Raw genomic sequence first — 16,425 nt, 5'->3', positions numbered from 1 at the left:
CAGGTATGTGGGACATGTTATCCCAAATGTAATTTGGTTCGTGATAACTTAAATCTACTAGAAAATCATGTAAACATCAAAAAACCCCAATAGGCTGGTTTTGCTTCAAATAAGAATTAATTATATCTTATTTGGGATCAAGTACAAGCTGCTGTTTTATTATTACAGAGAGAAAGGAAATCATTTTTAAAAATTTGGATTATTTGGATAAAATGGAGTCTGTGGGAGATGACTTTTCCATAATTCGGAACTTTCTGAATAATGGGTTTTCGGATAATGGATTCCATACCTATAGATGTTCACAGACAGGCTTTGTTATGTTTGTGTAATAATATTTCAGATATTACCTTTATTAGTAAGCTGCCACTACTTTCCCAAAACTACAGGATTAATACTACAGTCTTGCATGTTGGACAACCCAAAATGTCAGAATTGAATTTCTCTGGGAATGGACCCCAGTGTTCCTTCCTACCACATGACTACCAGTCTCTAATTGAATGTATAATAATAAAAGCTAATTGGGGAATCACCGACTACTGCATTTATTGCTGACATCATGGAATCAGGAAGGAAAGAGCAAAAAACCAAGCAGTTTAGTTTAGCCGCCCGTTAGTTCCTTATCATACACAGACCTATGGCAGACTCAGCGGCTAGCATGAATCGTATTATGTTCTGTACAGTTGCCTGTGAGTATATGTCATTTTCTCTCTCTCTCCGTCGTTAGCAATAACCAGAGCAGGGCAGTCCGAAAAGACTGAGGGGTTTAGGGAAAGCTGTCCAGGATAGGGTCAAGGATAGGGCCAAGGGCAACTGCTCCTATTTGCCACTCTCTAAGGATGGCTCTGAATCAGGGAGTAGTCTAGAAGGAAGATTGTGTTGTGGATATTGAGTTCTCATGAATACCTAATACAGATGTAGGATTCCTTAGTCGGGACCTGAAGATTGCCAGATATAGGGGTTTCAAGGATTTCAGTGCAATACATTAATTACAGACTGATCAGCCAGGAGTAAAATTGTCACCTCCTCTGCCTCGTCTGCTTCTTCCTCTTCTCATTTCTGGGGTTGGGAAGGAGGACGAAGGGGGTGGGATCCAAATTCCAGCTTTGGGATATATTTGATTAGGGAGAGGGTTGTAAGCTCCCCGGGGGAATTGTTTTTTCAGAGGTTACAAAGGTAAATGGGTTCAGCACTAATTTGTATGGATCTTACTAACATAAGCAGGATTGACATTAAGAAAGAGTATAACTAGTATAAGTCATTCTACAGCAACTGGACTTGCTGAGTAATTATTGAAGATGTTTCACTACTCATCCGAGCAGCTTCTTCAGTTCAACTGACTGATGTGGGAAGTGCTCTGCACATAAATTCTTCCACTAATCCAATTACAATGGCCCATCTTCAGAGAGTTGACACCTGAATCTCACAGAGGTGTAGGGTTACTGGGATTGGATTACCAATGTGTTGTGCAACTCCTAGAAACAGGTGTTACTTGTGGTAGTTGCATGAATGGGTGAGTGCAGTATTCTGAAACCTGCAGGGTACAGGAGTTAGAACAGCATCGTATGTCGCAGACAGGTGGTGTCAAAAGCCCCCACCTCTGTTCAGGGATGGTTTCTCTACCATGACATGAATCGCCACTTTCACGCCTCATTTAAACCAGCGGTCGGCTTTGTCCAAGATTTGGACATGGTTATCGGCAAAGAAGTGTCTTTTTGGTGTAGAAAGACATCTTGCCCAGCTGAGCCATTCGCTTGGTGAGCAGTTGCTTTGTCTCCCCAATGTATAGATCTGTGCGCTCCTTGCTACACTGGACTCCATATACCACATGGCTTTGTTTTTCCTTAGGTGTTGGATCCTTTGGGTGTACCAGTTTTTGCCTCAGTGTGTTGCTAGGTTTGAAAAACACAGGGTTGTGGTTTTTGTCGAGTTTCTCTGACACTCCAACTACATATGGGATGACTATGTTTTGCCTACTATGTGTCTCAGGATGGTTATTTCTTTTGGTGTTCCTGTTGGACTTGTTTTGAGAAATGCCGAGTCTGGGTAGTCGCACTCTTTCAAAGCTCCTCTGAGATGTTTATGCTCCTTGTCCTTGGACCCTGCATCCATTGTCATGTTACCTGCCCTGTTGTACAGAGTTCTAATGAAATCCAGTTGGTGTTCCAGTGGATGGTGGGAATTGAACAACAGATATTCCCACAAAAACAAAGTAGTGCTGCACAAACTCTCGCCACTTTTTGTAGCGTCGGGTGCCGACTGTGACTCAGGTCTAGTCCGTATTCAAGAAGGTATTTCAGCAGCACTCCGATTAAGTGACAAAAATTTTAATTCAATTCGTGCCTCAAGCAAAGTGACGTTTCGAGCTTAATAAGATCAAACGTTGCTTAGCTTGAGGCTTGAATAAAATTTAAATGTATTCACTTAATCGGAGTGCTGCTGAAATACCTTCTTGAATATGAACACCAGATATTGATCCGTATGAGTGGGTTTTCTGTATACTTCCGTTTTCAAGTTACCCTCCTCTTGGATGGATATCAAACAGTCCAAAAAGGCAAGTTTGTTCTCGTTAGTAAATGTGTTCATTGGATTGGATTTTTATCCAAGTGTCATCTACATACCTGAACCAGTGAATCATTGCCATTGCCTGTAATGTAAGTAAGGCCCTTCTGTTTAAAACCTGGAGATTAGTTTCTTAAAGTTACCAGGAGCAGCTTTTTGCTACTCCTTGTAACTTGCGGGGAAATGCCACCTGAGGCTCATGGTTGGCACACGCAAACACACTCACGTGCACACCCGAGCCCTATGGAGTACTTGACCCGGTGCTCGGACCCTAGGAAGTCGGCACCTCCGCAACACAGCAGGAACGAAGAAAACAGGTACCGGCACACAGGTGCAATTCAAGTAGGGGACTAGCCCCAACTTTTCGGGGGCACAACTTTTCGGGGGCAATTCCCCCTTCGTCAGGTGATACAGCCAAACATGTGAAATAGGTTTAAATACCCCAAAGAAACTCCACCCCCAGGAACCCATTGTCCATTATCCAGTAGGAATCAAAAATTGTCCAATCCTGGGGAACTCCAAATTAGATTGTCCAAAAAAAATGAGTGAAAAAAACCTTTTTCCCAAACGAAAAAAAAACTAAATATAATGAAAAAAGAGAAAAACTATACAGTTTTAAAAAAACAATTGTTTCAGAAATTAGAATGAAAAGAAAGAGAATTACATCCAGGGTGAGGCAAAAGGACTTTTTTTCCCATTTATTAGGGAAAGATTTTCTCCTTATTCGTTAGACTCAGTTTTCTTAGATATATTTATACCTTTTTCTGAAACAATTGTTTTTTTTAAAACTGTATAGTTTTTCTGTTTTTTCATTATATTTAGGTTTTTTTTCGTTTGGGAAAAAGGTTTTTTTCACTAATTTTTTTTTGGACAATCTAATTTGGAGTTCCCCAGGATTGGACAATTTTGGATTCCTACTGGATATTGAACAATGGGTTCCTGGGGGTGGAGTTTCTTTGGGGGTATTTAAACCTATTTCACATGTTTGGCTGTATCACCTGACGAAGGGGGAATTGCCCCCGAAACGTTGTGTCGACTTAATAAACACGTCAGGGGCTAGTCCCCTACTTGAATTGCACCTGTGTGCCGGTACCTGTTTTCTTCGTTCATGGTTGGCACACCCCTGGCTCTAAAATTACTTATACTAAATATACGATGACCTGGATGAATGAAAATGTTCATAGTCACCTACAAGTTCACCTACAAGTTACCTTTTAGTATGTTATAGAAAGTCAATATAGAAAGCTGTAGGAGCCAAATTCAATAGAGAAAGAGTTGGAGTACTCCCGCAGGTTATAGAAAGGCCAAATCTTAGCAACTTTTCAAATAGTTTTTGAACTATTTACTTTCTTTTTCAGCTCTTTTTAGATTTCAAATGAGGGTCACTGACCCTGGCAGCCCATAACCTACAATTTTACTGTTCATTTTCATAAATAATCTTTACATGCAGGCTACTCCCTTCCTGTCTCTTATTTACATCACTTCCTGGTTGCTAAAGTAATTTGGACTCTGGCTGCTGAAAGCGCAAACTTAAAAAAAAACGAAATGATTCAAAAACCACAAATAATGGGAAATGAATGCCATCTGCAAATTGTCTCAGAATGTCACTCTGTATCTCATACTAAAAGCAACTATATAATGTCTAACTACACGTTCACATATTAATATTCTTATAAATAACATTATGTCACAGCCTACACCCTTAACATTCTTTATAGCACCCATGTGCTGTCCTCCCTTTAACCACTTCTCATTTCTGCTAAATCCATTGCTTATATTGTTCTCTTTAGTTCCTCTTTATATCTATAGCAGGGAGAGGCAATATTTCACAATTGAACTACAACTCTCCGAAATCCTCACCCATCCTGGAGAGCTGATGCATTTCATTGGTGAAGCTGTGTCTATTCAGAAGAAGCAATGTAATATAGAAGAGTAGAGTTTTGCTAATCCACAAAATAAAAACAAAAGGCATTATAAAAATTTAGGGCTTAATTACTTATGGTAGATCTGTGTGCAAAGTGCAAAATTAGAGGAGGAAATTGTCATATTATTCAGAACAGGTTGCAAATATCTGTGTTCCTCCAATGAATACAGCCCAGACCTGCTTGCCACCAAAAACAAATGCTACTCCCCCCTGATTTCAGCAGCAGCAGAGAAGCATGGGGTACGCACACGGGAAGGGGGTTGTGGCATCGGGCTCCTGAGGGAGTTTGGGTGCAACTTGGGTGGCAGCCCTGGTGGGCCCCGAACACATCAGTCCAACAATGATGTTATATGCATTGTTATATTCATGAGAAGCAGAAGGAGGTATGTAAGTGTCCCCTTACCATCCCTATTTTGCACATCGAGTTGGGAAGTGTAGCCATGTTGAGCAGAGCTTAGCTGATGCTTTTTGAATGAGCCCACGAGTAAGATTTTGCATATTGAGTCTTACATGTTTGCACAAAGTGAAAGCCAACTAATAGTTTATAATGAAACCTAAATGTCGTTATTTAGACCTCTGTGGGTTCTGGGGTGAGCATTAGATGCTGTAGGAATGGCTAGGGAAGCTAGGACTGAATAAGCCTGATATACAGCTTTCCATTCAGCTCTCATTTGAATTATTATCCAAATGTATTTATTTTTTCTTTCTTTCTTTTCTTTTAAAATTCTTTTTATTGAAGTTTCAATAAAATACAATGACTTAACAAAATAAAATACATATATTTCCAAAAGAAAGAAAATTACATATGATGAAATTTCAAAGATTCTTTAGTGAAAACAATAAAAATAAAAAACAAAACAACTTAGAAACAAATAGACCTGTTGTTTCATTACAAAATAAATAAAATGTGGCCAAAACAGTTACATGTGTGAATGACTTAGACTTTACAAGGTTACCTTATTCGTTTATAATCTCCATCTTGCCCCATAAGATTAAGAATAAATTCATTTTTATTAGTCTCTAAAGATTAAATATAAAGGGCCCTTCTGCATTTAATTCTGTTCCTTTGAAGTAGGTCTTCCATTCTAAATCTAATCACCTCCTGAGTGCATAAATTAAATAAATATGAAAGCACATCTTAGAGTTGGGGGATTCTCCCTTATCCAGCAAAGAAATATTGATTTTCTAGTACCTGCCATAACTAACCAACAGAAAGAAAATATTTCATCAATGACAACAATCGAAGGTCTAATATAGGACTGTTGAAAATAACCTTTCATATCCAACAAAGCAAACTGTGGGTTCAATTTTAAGTCCAAATGAATTGTTTTTTTAATAAAACCAATAATTTTTTCCCATAGATTTTTAATAAGTGGGCACTCCCAAATATAGTGGAAAAAATCAATATGCTGTTCTTTACACTTTGGACAAAAAGAAACATTTGAGAAACTATATTACTCTGGAATAGTAACCCATAACCCATATGAATAAATCGAAATTGTTGATCTCTCCAACTCTCAGAAACTATATTAGTTCTGAAAATTCGAAAAGAATTCAGGAGATCCTTGGAAGAGATATTTATCTCTAGAAATAAAGACCATTTTTTACTTGGATTCTCAAGTGGATCAAAATCATTAGACAATGAATTTAATAAATGAGATGAAATCCATGAAATACAATTTAGCTGAGGATCTTCAATCAATTGTAATATTGAAATATAAAACTGATGATGTTTTAGTTGTGACTTTGTTTCATTACCAATTAGTTGAAAACCATGTCTAATCTGCAAATAACTCAATCTCTCTTTTTCTGAAAAGCCATATTTTTCCTTTATTATATTCCAAGGAAATGGATTCATGAATTCTGATCAATAATATTACTAACCTGATATATACCAAATTTTCTCCTCTTATTAGAAAATTGAATCCTCTGTTTCTTAGGAAAACCTCCCAAATAGAATGGAGAAAGGAACGGTGAAATATTAAAATTTAAATGATTTTGTTTGCATAAAATCTTCCAAGTACTAATTGTGTCCCTATAAATTGGGTTTCTTTTAATATCAATATGCTGCTCAGACTAATTTTTATGTAAAGAAGAAATAATATGTTCTTTAGAATTTAAAAATACTTCAAGCTCTAGATTAGTACATTTCTCTTTACCAGATATCCACTCCACAATGTATCTTGTGTTAGCAGCTACCTAAAATCTGGAGCATTAAGACCTCCTAAAAATTTGGATTTCCTAAGTTTTAGATTTAGTTTAAAAAATGTAATATATTCCTAATTGATATTGTAGGATTACTTACAATCAAAAGAAGATCATCAGCATATGCTAGGGATTTTAAATGTTTACCATCAATCACCAATCCTTGGAATAGCTCTGTGGAATCTAAAAATCGAATAAAAGGCTCCATCAAAATATTAAACAGCAGTGGAGACAGTGGACAACCTTGCCGAGTTCCCCTATAAAGACAAAAGTCTCTGAAAGTTCTCCAAATACAGCAATTCTCGCTTTAGGTTTCGAATAAATAGAATTAAGCAGAGTTATAAATTGTCCCTTAAGTCCAAAACTGTCACAACACTCAGAAAGATATTTCCAAGAAACATTATCAAAGGCCTTTTCGGCATCTAAACTTAATATTGAGCATGGAATCTTAGATTTCTTAGCTTTATAGATAACATTTAATAAAGTACGAATATTTTTAACCCCTGTTCTATTTTTCACAAAACCATTTTGTTGATAAGAGATGATACTAGGTAACACTAGGGATAATCTATCTGCAATTATTTTCGTTAATATCTTAAAATCAATATTTATTAGTGAGATAGGCCTAAAAGAAGCCAGCTAAGAAAGGTTTTTACCTTCTTTCAGAATTAATTTTATATGGGAGACCAAACTAGAATCTAAAATTTTCCCATGGCAATAAATTTTGTTATATAAACTAGTCAAAAAGGAAGCTAGTTCCAATTTCAATGTTTTATAAAATGGAGACGTTAAACCATCAGGCCCTCCTGCTTTAAAATCCTTAAGTGAGCTTATAGTGGAAAGTACTTCTTGAATAGTAATTGGTTGATTAAGTGAGGTTAATTGTTCTTCAGACAGTTTTGGAAAATTAACTTTCGAAAGAAACTTCAAACTTTCCTTTTCAATCGTTAGTGAAGGAGAATAAATAGATTCAAAATACCCTTTAAATATATTCACTATATCTTTTGGAAGATTAGTTAATTGACCTAGATGGTTTCTAATTAACATTGGTTTATGAGGACTTTTGCTGTTTTTAAACAAATTGGCTAAAAATCTATTGGATTTATTATGTAAGTTATTAAATTTAGCTTTATAGTAAGCCAGGCAAGATTGAGCTCTCAAATTAGTCCAATCTTTAAGTTCATCCAAAGTGATAGTTTATATCTATCACTATGTTGTTTAGTAGGATGCATAATAAAATTCAGATATGCCTTTTTCTGAGCTTTGGTATGAAAAATAAACTCCTTGTTATTTTTTTTCATAAAATGAATTCTATAAGAAGTAATTTCCCCTCGAATTATTGCCTTCCACGTATCCCATAATAATGGTAAATTAGATTCCCCCTCTTGAAGTATCAAATTCTCCTTAAGAAATAGAGTCCATCTTTCTCGCAACTTATTGTTGAATTCCGGCTTATCCTTTAGAAAGATTGGATATGTCCAAGGGATATAAGACTTTGGAATATTTCTTTTTTGAATATTATTCACATGAATTTTTTTTTTTTTTTTTGAAACATTGTATGATTGTCATATAGTCAAGTCAATGTATTTTATTGTAAATTCAATAAAAAAAATTAAAAGAAAGAATTATTATCCAACAGCTCTTTACTTTATTTTCTTTTGTTAAATATGCTCCAATTCTATACCTTCCCTTTAAACATGTTCTCCTGTTGCAACTAAGCCTCCCCTTTCTTTTTTCCTTTTACCTTCTTTCCTGGTTTCCATTCCTGATTTCCACATATTTTCCACTTTTCCTTTGCTGCTTCTTCATCATCTCCCATCTTCTCAGCTCTCATTGGTTTCCAGTTTAGGCAAGAAATGTAGCAGACAGCACCATCCAGGGATACAATTAAAAAGCCTTAATTAGTTACTTTCTGGCTTCATAATCTGGACATATACAACATTTCAAGACAAACAATGGCCCTTTATGAACTTGAAGGGCCATTGTTTGGCTTGAAACGTTGAATCTGTCCAGATTATGAAGACAAAAAGTAACTAATAAAGCCTTTTAATTGTATCCCTGAATGGTGCTATCTGCTACATTTCTTGGATATTTAAAGTTAGTTGCAGTGGACACCGATTGACGTGCACCTGACTTATTCATAGAAGTTTGAAAAACTTGGTGATTGCCGGCTAATTGCTTTACTTTGAACTATTTCCAGTTTAGGCAGCCAGGGATTTCTTGTCTTTTCTCTTATTAGCCATATATTTGCAAGCAGTGAAGTAGATGTGGCATTTGGAATAATACCCCCCCCCCCTTCCAATACTGAGTCAGGAAATCTCAGGGAATCACTGCATAAAAAAAGATGTTATACTGAGAATAAATACAAAAGATAGAATCAGATCTGTATCTAAAATGCAATGTGTGTTTTTTTCAGGTTTAGTTTTACTTGTGACCCTCCAGGCAAGAGGTGGTGAGTACCTAGTGATAAGACTGTGCTGATGTACAATAGGTTTGCATCATATATACATACTGTATCCTAAAACAAACATATCCTATTTTCTTCTTTGATCTTCTTTGATCCCAGGGATACAGCCGCAAAGTTTTGTTAATAATTGTCACTCTCTAATCTCCACAGTGCCCATTTGTATGCTCATTCTAATCTAAAAGATGACATAGCCTTGGTCAGACCCCTGATAAAGAAGCCAGGTCATAAGCAATGTGTGGAAGAATTCTGTTTAGCAGGAAGGAAACAAAAACATGGGCACACACCCAATAAATAGAGACTGTCTATGGCATTTTATAATCGCATTTGCCAGAATATACCGTTTCCCAGTCTGGGAACAGGGAAGCCCCTTTGAACATGGATATGGTCTGAACCGTGGTCTGAAATTGTAAATGGGGTGATTTCTTCACCAATGTACTTGAGCAGACAATTAAACACCATAAATTGTCTATGCCACTCCCTATTGACTAATGGAAACATTATTCCTGGCATTGACATAAAACCTGTCATTGCTATCAATTGTAACCCTTTCTTGGTACACTTACTTACTTTGGTACAGTTGCTATGGCATTCAGGTGACCAGAGCCTATTTGCAGGAAAGATACTGGGAACTGGGATTTACAGTGCAGTGCCTCCACCTAGTGGACACTGAGGAATGCAACCTGAGGGGAATTCCACCAGGGAAATAAAATAGACTCAAGTATTGATGTGTAAATAGAATCCGAGCTTTATGTTGCTTGAATTAGTCTAGCAGCACCCGTTCAAGTTAGGGGACCCACTAGTTCCTGGGGGTAAATGCAAAGTATAGAATGGCAGGTGGGATCCCAGAGGAGATCCGCATCATATATATGTATATGTATACAAGCGCTACTATCTTACATTGAATGTGAGTAGATCCAATTAGATTAACCATCTAATTTACACCAACGATATTACAATATAGCACATTTCTTTTTTGCAGACATAAAGAAGCGCAAGAGCGCACCTGCCATTCTATACTTTGCAAATAAAATAGACTGTTTGCAGTAACCAAGTATAACTTTATATAAAACTTAAGAAAAATAAATTGGGCATCTAATATACAATGCACTCCTGCACATTTGGACTTGTGGGGACCTTTCTGTCTCACTAGTAGTTATCAGGTAGGTAAGTGACTGACTCACTAACATAGTCCTTTTATTATCATAGTCTCAATTACACTGGAAGGGGTTAATGACCACAGAGTTCAGCCCATTTCCAAGAGCTCTTGTACCCAAGGTAGCACTAACTTTTACCAAAGTACTTTTCTTTTTGGGCACTTAGTAGCTGCTCCCATGTGGCAGGTGCACAAGCAAGACCTGTCCTCACACAGGGGCCCCAATATCCTTCCTTGGGTGGCTCACTCACTGTTGCTCTCCTAGAGTCTCTAGCAGCTTGGCAGGAAACAGGATGGTCTCGCTCTATACTTCAAGGGCTGCAGATCTGTCCACCAGATCTGTAAAGCACAAAACAGAAGCCTGTCTGCACTCCTGAACAGTCTCACATTCACTGGCTCGGGCTGGGAACTCTCCTGGCCCACCCCTTGCATTTGGCTTCAAACACAGGCTCTTTCTGGTTCTTCCTCTATTTCCCAGATGTCCTCTGGGGCTTCCAGCCAATCAGTCACTCCCCTGCTTGTAACCAGGCTTGGTGATGTCACAGGCAGAACAGGGGAAGGCCTGTCTGACACCCTACAAAATATAATGCTTTCAATGAGAGAGCCATCTTTACCAGTAGTATCAGATCAGTATCAAAAGTCAATAGGTCAATGATCCATATTCCATTAACCTTCAACTCACAATGAACTTTTCTTATCCTGCTGAATATTTTTTTTTACTTCCTACTCCAGACAACCTTTCAAAACCAACCTTATTGACATATCCTGGTGATGTTATTATGGTGGGTGAAACAGTTATCTTCTTGTGCCAAACTGCACACATTGGAGCCAGCAGGTTCCTACTAGAATGCCAACGGCAAAGTCTGCCAGTGGAACAAAGTGAATCAAAGTTCACCATCGTCGGTGTCACATTGAACAATACCTGCAAATATTATACCTGCCAATATTGTGTCCAGTCATCATGCTCCGAGTCAAGTGATCCTCTTAATTTGTATGTTCGAGGTAAGATGGGCAGTAAAATGTCATGTTAGATTTATTGTTTTAATTCAGTTGCTGACACACTGCTACTGATGGTCTGAGAATATTTAGGGGCTACCATATTTCAGTAAACCCTAACATTATTGAATGAATCTATTAATTGTATACCCCCGTCCTGAAGTTTATTCTAATGACTGACATTGTACCAAACTGCAAGGTTCTGTGAAATGTGTTTTTGTTTTGGTACTTATCCAAGGGCAGTGGCACATAGCATGATTTCAGGTGCTTTAGGTGCCAATCTCTTGTGACTGGCAAGCTTCTGGAAATAGAACTGTGTGCCATGGCCTTAGGGTTACTCACAGATGGCTAGTCCACTCACATAATCGCCAAAGCTGCCCCTGCTGCCTGCCATCAAAAACTAGTGGCAACCAACAGGTAGATGTAAGGGATTTATATGGAGGATGAGTCCCTCAGACAAGGACTGGTATCATGCCAACAAGAGAAAAGGGGCAATGGAAGGTTACGTACAATATAAGGGTGATGAAGGTGAAGTGTCAGAATCTGGCAGGATTGGGACGGTGTGTGTGAAGAGTAGGTGACTAGCAGGAATGGGATGGAGCAGGTGACAGGAAGGATTAGGAGCCATGATTGGCTGACCCCAACCAAACAATAAGGCTGCTGGGGTGATGTAACATAACCAGGGACACTGGTGGCAGGGAGATGAACACTTGCTGGCTGCTCTCCAGGCCCAATAGTTAGGGCAAGCAACCAACAACCAGGAGGTCCTGGATTTGAGCACTAGCAGAGCCTTAAAGTAGACCATTACAGTAATGGTTAGCAGGGCTGTTTGGGTACTATACATTTGTCTTTGGTAACATATTTTTCGGTTAGAAATGTTGTCATTTTACTGCAGAAGCTCATGAGAATTTAATGAGAAGTAATTTTGTGCAGCACTTGCTAAACTGCCTTTTGTTAATTATAGCACAGGAACTAATATAGTCCAGCTGCTGTTGACCCCTATTGCTCTCTTTCTGTAAACAAACACCAAAAGGGGAAGAAAGGGAAGAAAGTGTCTTGTGATTTCACAAGGACCCTGACATTAAACCGTTTCCTTCTGTTGTCATTTTCTTTTAAACACAGAAAACTTCCCACCACCAAAGATCTTTGCCTCCCCTCACAAGATTGTGCAACCCGGAGACCCAATTACAATAGAATGCTCTTCTCCCTATGAAAATGTTTACTTTTCCCTTTACAAAGACAATCATTTAGTTGTTGAAGATGTTAACAATGGCAGTACATTTCGTTATAAAATCAAACAGACATATGATGAAGATGCTGGGCAATATATCTGCAAATTTAAGAAAACCATGGCAAATAACCTACTTCTACGGTCTGAGCCAAGTGATCCCCTTCACATTAAAGTTAAAGGTAAAAAGCTTTATTTGCTTTTGTGTGCAACTCACTTCAAACTTTCTCTAGGTCTCTATAAAATCTCTTGCATAGCAATATACAGCTGGCTATTCTCAACTAAATCAAGTGAAATCGTTGGCTGATGCGAGTGGCAATTCATTGGTTCTCAGACAACTGCCCTGCAGGTTGTACAATGGACAGTTTCATTCTCTGTATGTTTGTAATCTTAGGGAACAGCAATGGGTGCATCAGCTCGAGCCACAGAGGAGTCCTTCATTCAGATAATGGCAATGGCTAAGTTGTGATTAAATATCACTGAAATGAATAATAATAGTTTTACTTTATTTTCTACATCTCTTAAAGGGCACCTGTTAGGCAAAAATTTTATCCCCAAAAAAAGGTGTGGGCTAATAGAACACGAACTCCTGTTTGGGGGTAACAGTAGTTTTTTTTTTTAAATTGCCCCCTGCTAGTTCTAGGCCACCTGTGCCGGGAGGGAGCTCCAGGTACGAGCAGCCATGTTGGGGCACATGCATGCACATAATGAGCGAGTACCTTGACTTCATTTTGCGCATGATGTCAGAAGCGCTTTTGCACATGCGCTCTGACTGACATGGCCCTCGTTTTTTAAAACTACTGTTACCCCCTAATATTAGCTCTATTAGCCCACACCTTTGGTTGGGGATTATATTTTTGCCCAACAGATGCCCTTTAAAGATGTCTAACCCTAGTTGTTATCAGAAGGAGCTTGGGGTTGTGTTTCATCAAAAAATAGCAGGTCACAAGGCTGAATATTGTAATATCTCAAATTAGGATTCTCACCTTACCTGGATCGCTTAAGGGGATATTGCTTGTTATGTTAGTGTATAGGTATTCTCTCTAGAATATCACTATTCCTGTTAGAAAATTAAGTTGTTTTGCTTAGTATGAGCACCCGGTATTTTATACAAATACGTCAACCTCGGTCTGTATGGCACCGGTATTTTACACTGCTTAAAGAAAATAACTTTGTAACTAAGGGTAAAAAAAAAGTCAGCTTTACAAGGACCCCTCTCTGTATTTATACCGGTCCAAAAAGAGGGGAGAAAAATTTAAACAATTAGCCATTTTGACATTAGCCATATCGCTTCTTCCCCCAAAATGAAACTTGTTCCTCAGATCCTCTTAAGCTATTTAATCAGCTGTTATTACCTGCATAGACCAAGGGCTTATGTCATAAAAAATGCTACATTTGCAGCAGGGCTAGTAAACTTCATGAGATGTTTGTGACCAGTAAATACTGCCTAGCCGTTTTTATTTAGGCCTACAGATTGCACATCCCTGAAACTGACTGACTGACATATCTACCATAGCCTTCCTGCATCCCAAAGCACTTTCAGTTTCAATGCTTAAAAGTGTCCATTCTTGCACAAGCACTCGCTCTGTGTTTACTCCTTTAGATCTGCCCAAACCAACCATTTCTGGGGAAACCAATTATTTTGACAGCGAGGGTTTACAAATCCACTGCACCGCGCCCCCTCTGAACAAACGAATGTGGTTTCGCCTGATAAGTGAAAACGGCACAGAACAGGAAATAAATGATGTAGAATCCAAAAATGTAACATTCTTCATCAAGGATCCCAGACACATGGAAAATAAATATTACTGTGATTATCGTATTCGCATTGGTAATGACTTTGCCTACTCTAAAGTGAGTAATGCGGCAATCACAGGATCAGGTACGTTCTGAAATAATAGTTCACATTTGTTGGTATTTGATTTTTGGTCACAGTTCCCCACGCTACAAGGACTGGACTGAGAGGTTCTGGTACTGGTTTTCAGTCAAGACTTTCTGTGTTACTTTCCTGTAGAGGTATGAGTGTGTGGTGATAAAGAGAATAGTCTGCAATGGGGAGGAAATGAGAGACAGAAAGTGTGGTGAGAAAAGTGGTTAATAAGAAAAGGCAGAATGGAAAATTAAGACAAGAAATAAAATAAGAGCAAGAGAAGGTAATAGGTAAAGGATGAAACCTATAGAGTAAAATGAAAAGAGATAATAAGGATAGAAAATAGTTAAAGAGTAAAAGATAGTAGGGATGCACCGAATCCAGGATTCAGCCTTTTTCAGCAGAATTCAAATTCAGCCAAATCCATCTGCCTGGCCGAACCGAATCCGAATTTGCATATGACTTTTTATCACAAAACAAGGAAGTAAAAACTTTCCCCTTCCCACCCCTAATTTGCATATGCCGAATCTTTCACAAAGGATTCGGGGGTTTGGCCGAATCCAAAATAGTGGATTCGGTGCATCCCTAAAAGATAGTAAAAGGCAGAAGGGATGAGACAGAAAAGCAGAGAATCAAAAAGGAGAGAAACTGACAGGGGAGAGACAATAGAAACGGAGAAGACTGGATAAATATTATAAATAAGGAGGGACAAAAGAAGAGTAAATAGTTTAAGATAAACAACTCCTAGTACAAAGTCATTATCAAAACTGTCCTTGTTAAAGGAACAGTAAAATCAAAAAATTAAAGGGTTTTAAAGTAATAAAAATAAAAGGCAGTGTTGCTATGCACTGGTAAAACTGGTGTGTTTGCTTCAGAAACACTACTATAGTTTATATAAACAAGCTGCTGTGTAGCAATGGGGGCAGCCATTCAAAGGAGAAAAGGCTCAGGTTACACAGCAGATAAGCTCTGTAGAACATAATGGTGTTATCTGTTATCCTCTATTTAACCTGTGCCATATAGCCTTGTTTCAATTTCCGCCATTGCTACACAGCAGCTTGTTTATATGAACTATAGTAGTGTTTCTGAAGCAAACATGTCAGTTTTACCAGTGCAGGGCAACACTACATGATATTTTCATGACTTTAAAACACTTCCATTTTTTGGTGTTTCTGTTCCTTTAAATTGTCATTGTTGGTCCAACTCATTGGTTTGCAAAGGGTTAAAAACACTTTTCATAATTCAAGTTTTTTTTTTTGTCTGCTCCCAATTTTTAGTCATTGAGTATGACAAAAGTCACATTTTTTTTTTTTGCCAGGTCTAGTAACCCATAGCAACCGTGGAAAAAAATGTTGTATTATGGGGGAACAAACATGGTGATTTGACTGCAGACTTGAGGCTTGAGTTGCTGAGAACGCCATGCAATAGGAGAGAAAATATTTATTTTAGTTTGTGCCATAGTGGAATTACTGTGCATATTTTGTCTTCCTTCCTTTTTATCAGCACATAATTCAAGTTGTTAACCTCAATTTCAGAGCCTACTGACCATACCACAGCAAACATCCTCCGGCTTCTTCTGGCAGCCCTTATCCTCGTTGCAACTGCCGCCATTACATTCAACCATTTCAACACGCTGCACAGATCCATTCCGCTTGATCAGCCGTCGGATAATGTTACCTTCACAATGGAGTCAGTAGTCACGGCAACGGGACAAAAACCTGGGAATGTATATATTGACTGAACATTGATATATTGATGAATATACATTGAAATATTAACTTGTTTTATTTAGACGTGTTACTAGTATTACCTTTATATTATATACAGATAAAATACTGCCCATGGAGCTTCTCTTTCAACTTTCCGCACATCCATAAAGTTTCCTGCATATAGGCACCAAGTAAAACATTGCTGGAATACACAAAGAACTGGTTATAACAAGTATCCAGAATTGGGTTTTCCGGCTAATGGATCTTTCTGTAATTTGGATCTTCATGCCTTAAGTCTACTAGAAAATCATGTA

The 16,425-nt window shown here is 38.1% G+C and overlaps 1 protein-coding gene across 1 annotated transcript; it reads left to right on the top strand.

The window, feature by feature from the left end:
- Positions 1-601: 601 nt before the first annotated feature.
- LOC108697787 (immunoglobulin superfamily member 1) lies at positions 602-16,195 on the top strand. The gene is made up of 6 exons (XM_018228171.2): positions 602-686; positions 9,105-9,140; positions 11,041-11,310; positions 12,427-12,714; positions 14,136-14,414; positions 15,938-16,195. Exons 1-6 carry the CDS (start codon positions 635-637, stop codon positions 16,141-16,143), a joined length of 1,131 nt encoding a protein of 376 aa, XP_018083660.2. The 5' UTR covers positions 602-634; the 3' UTR covers positions 16,144-16,195.
- Positions 16,196-16,425: the final 230 nt, after the last annotated feature.

This window comes from Xenopus laevis, chromosome 7S (genome assembly GCF_017654675.1).
Source record: "Xenopus laevis strain J_2021 chromosome 7S, Xenopus_laevis_v10.1, whole genome shotgun sequence".
In the NCBI taxonomy this organism is placed as follows: domain Eukaryota; kingdom Metazoa; phylum Chordata; class Amphibia; order Anura; family Pipidae; genus Xenopus; species Xenopus laevis.
Note: the sequence above shows the minus strand (reverse complement) of the source record. Positions and strands in the feature narration are given on the sequence as shown.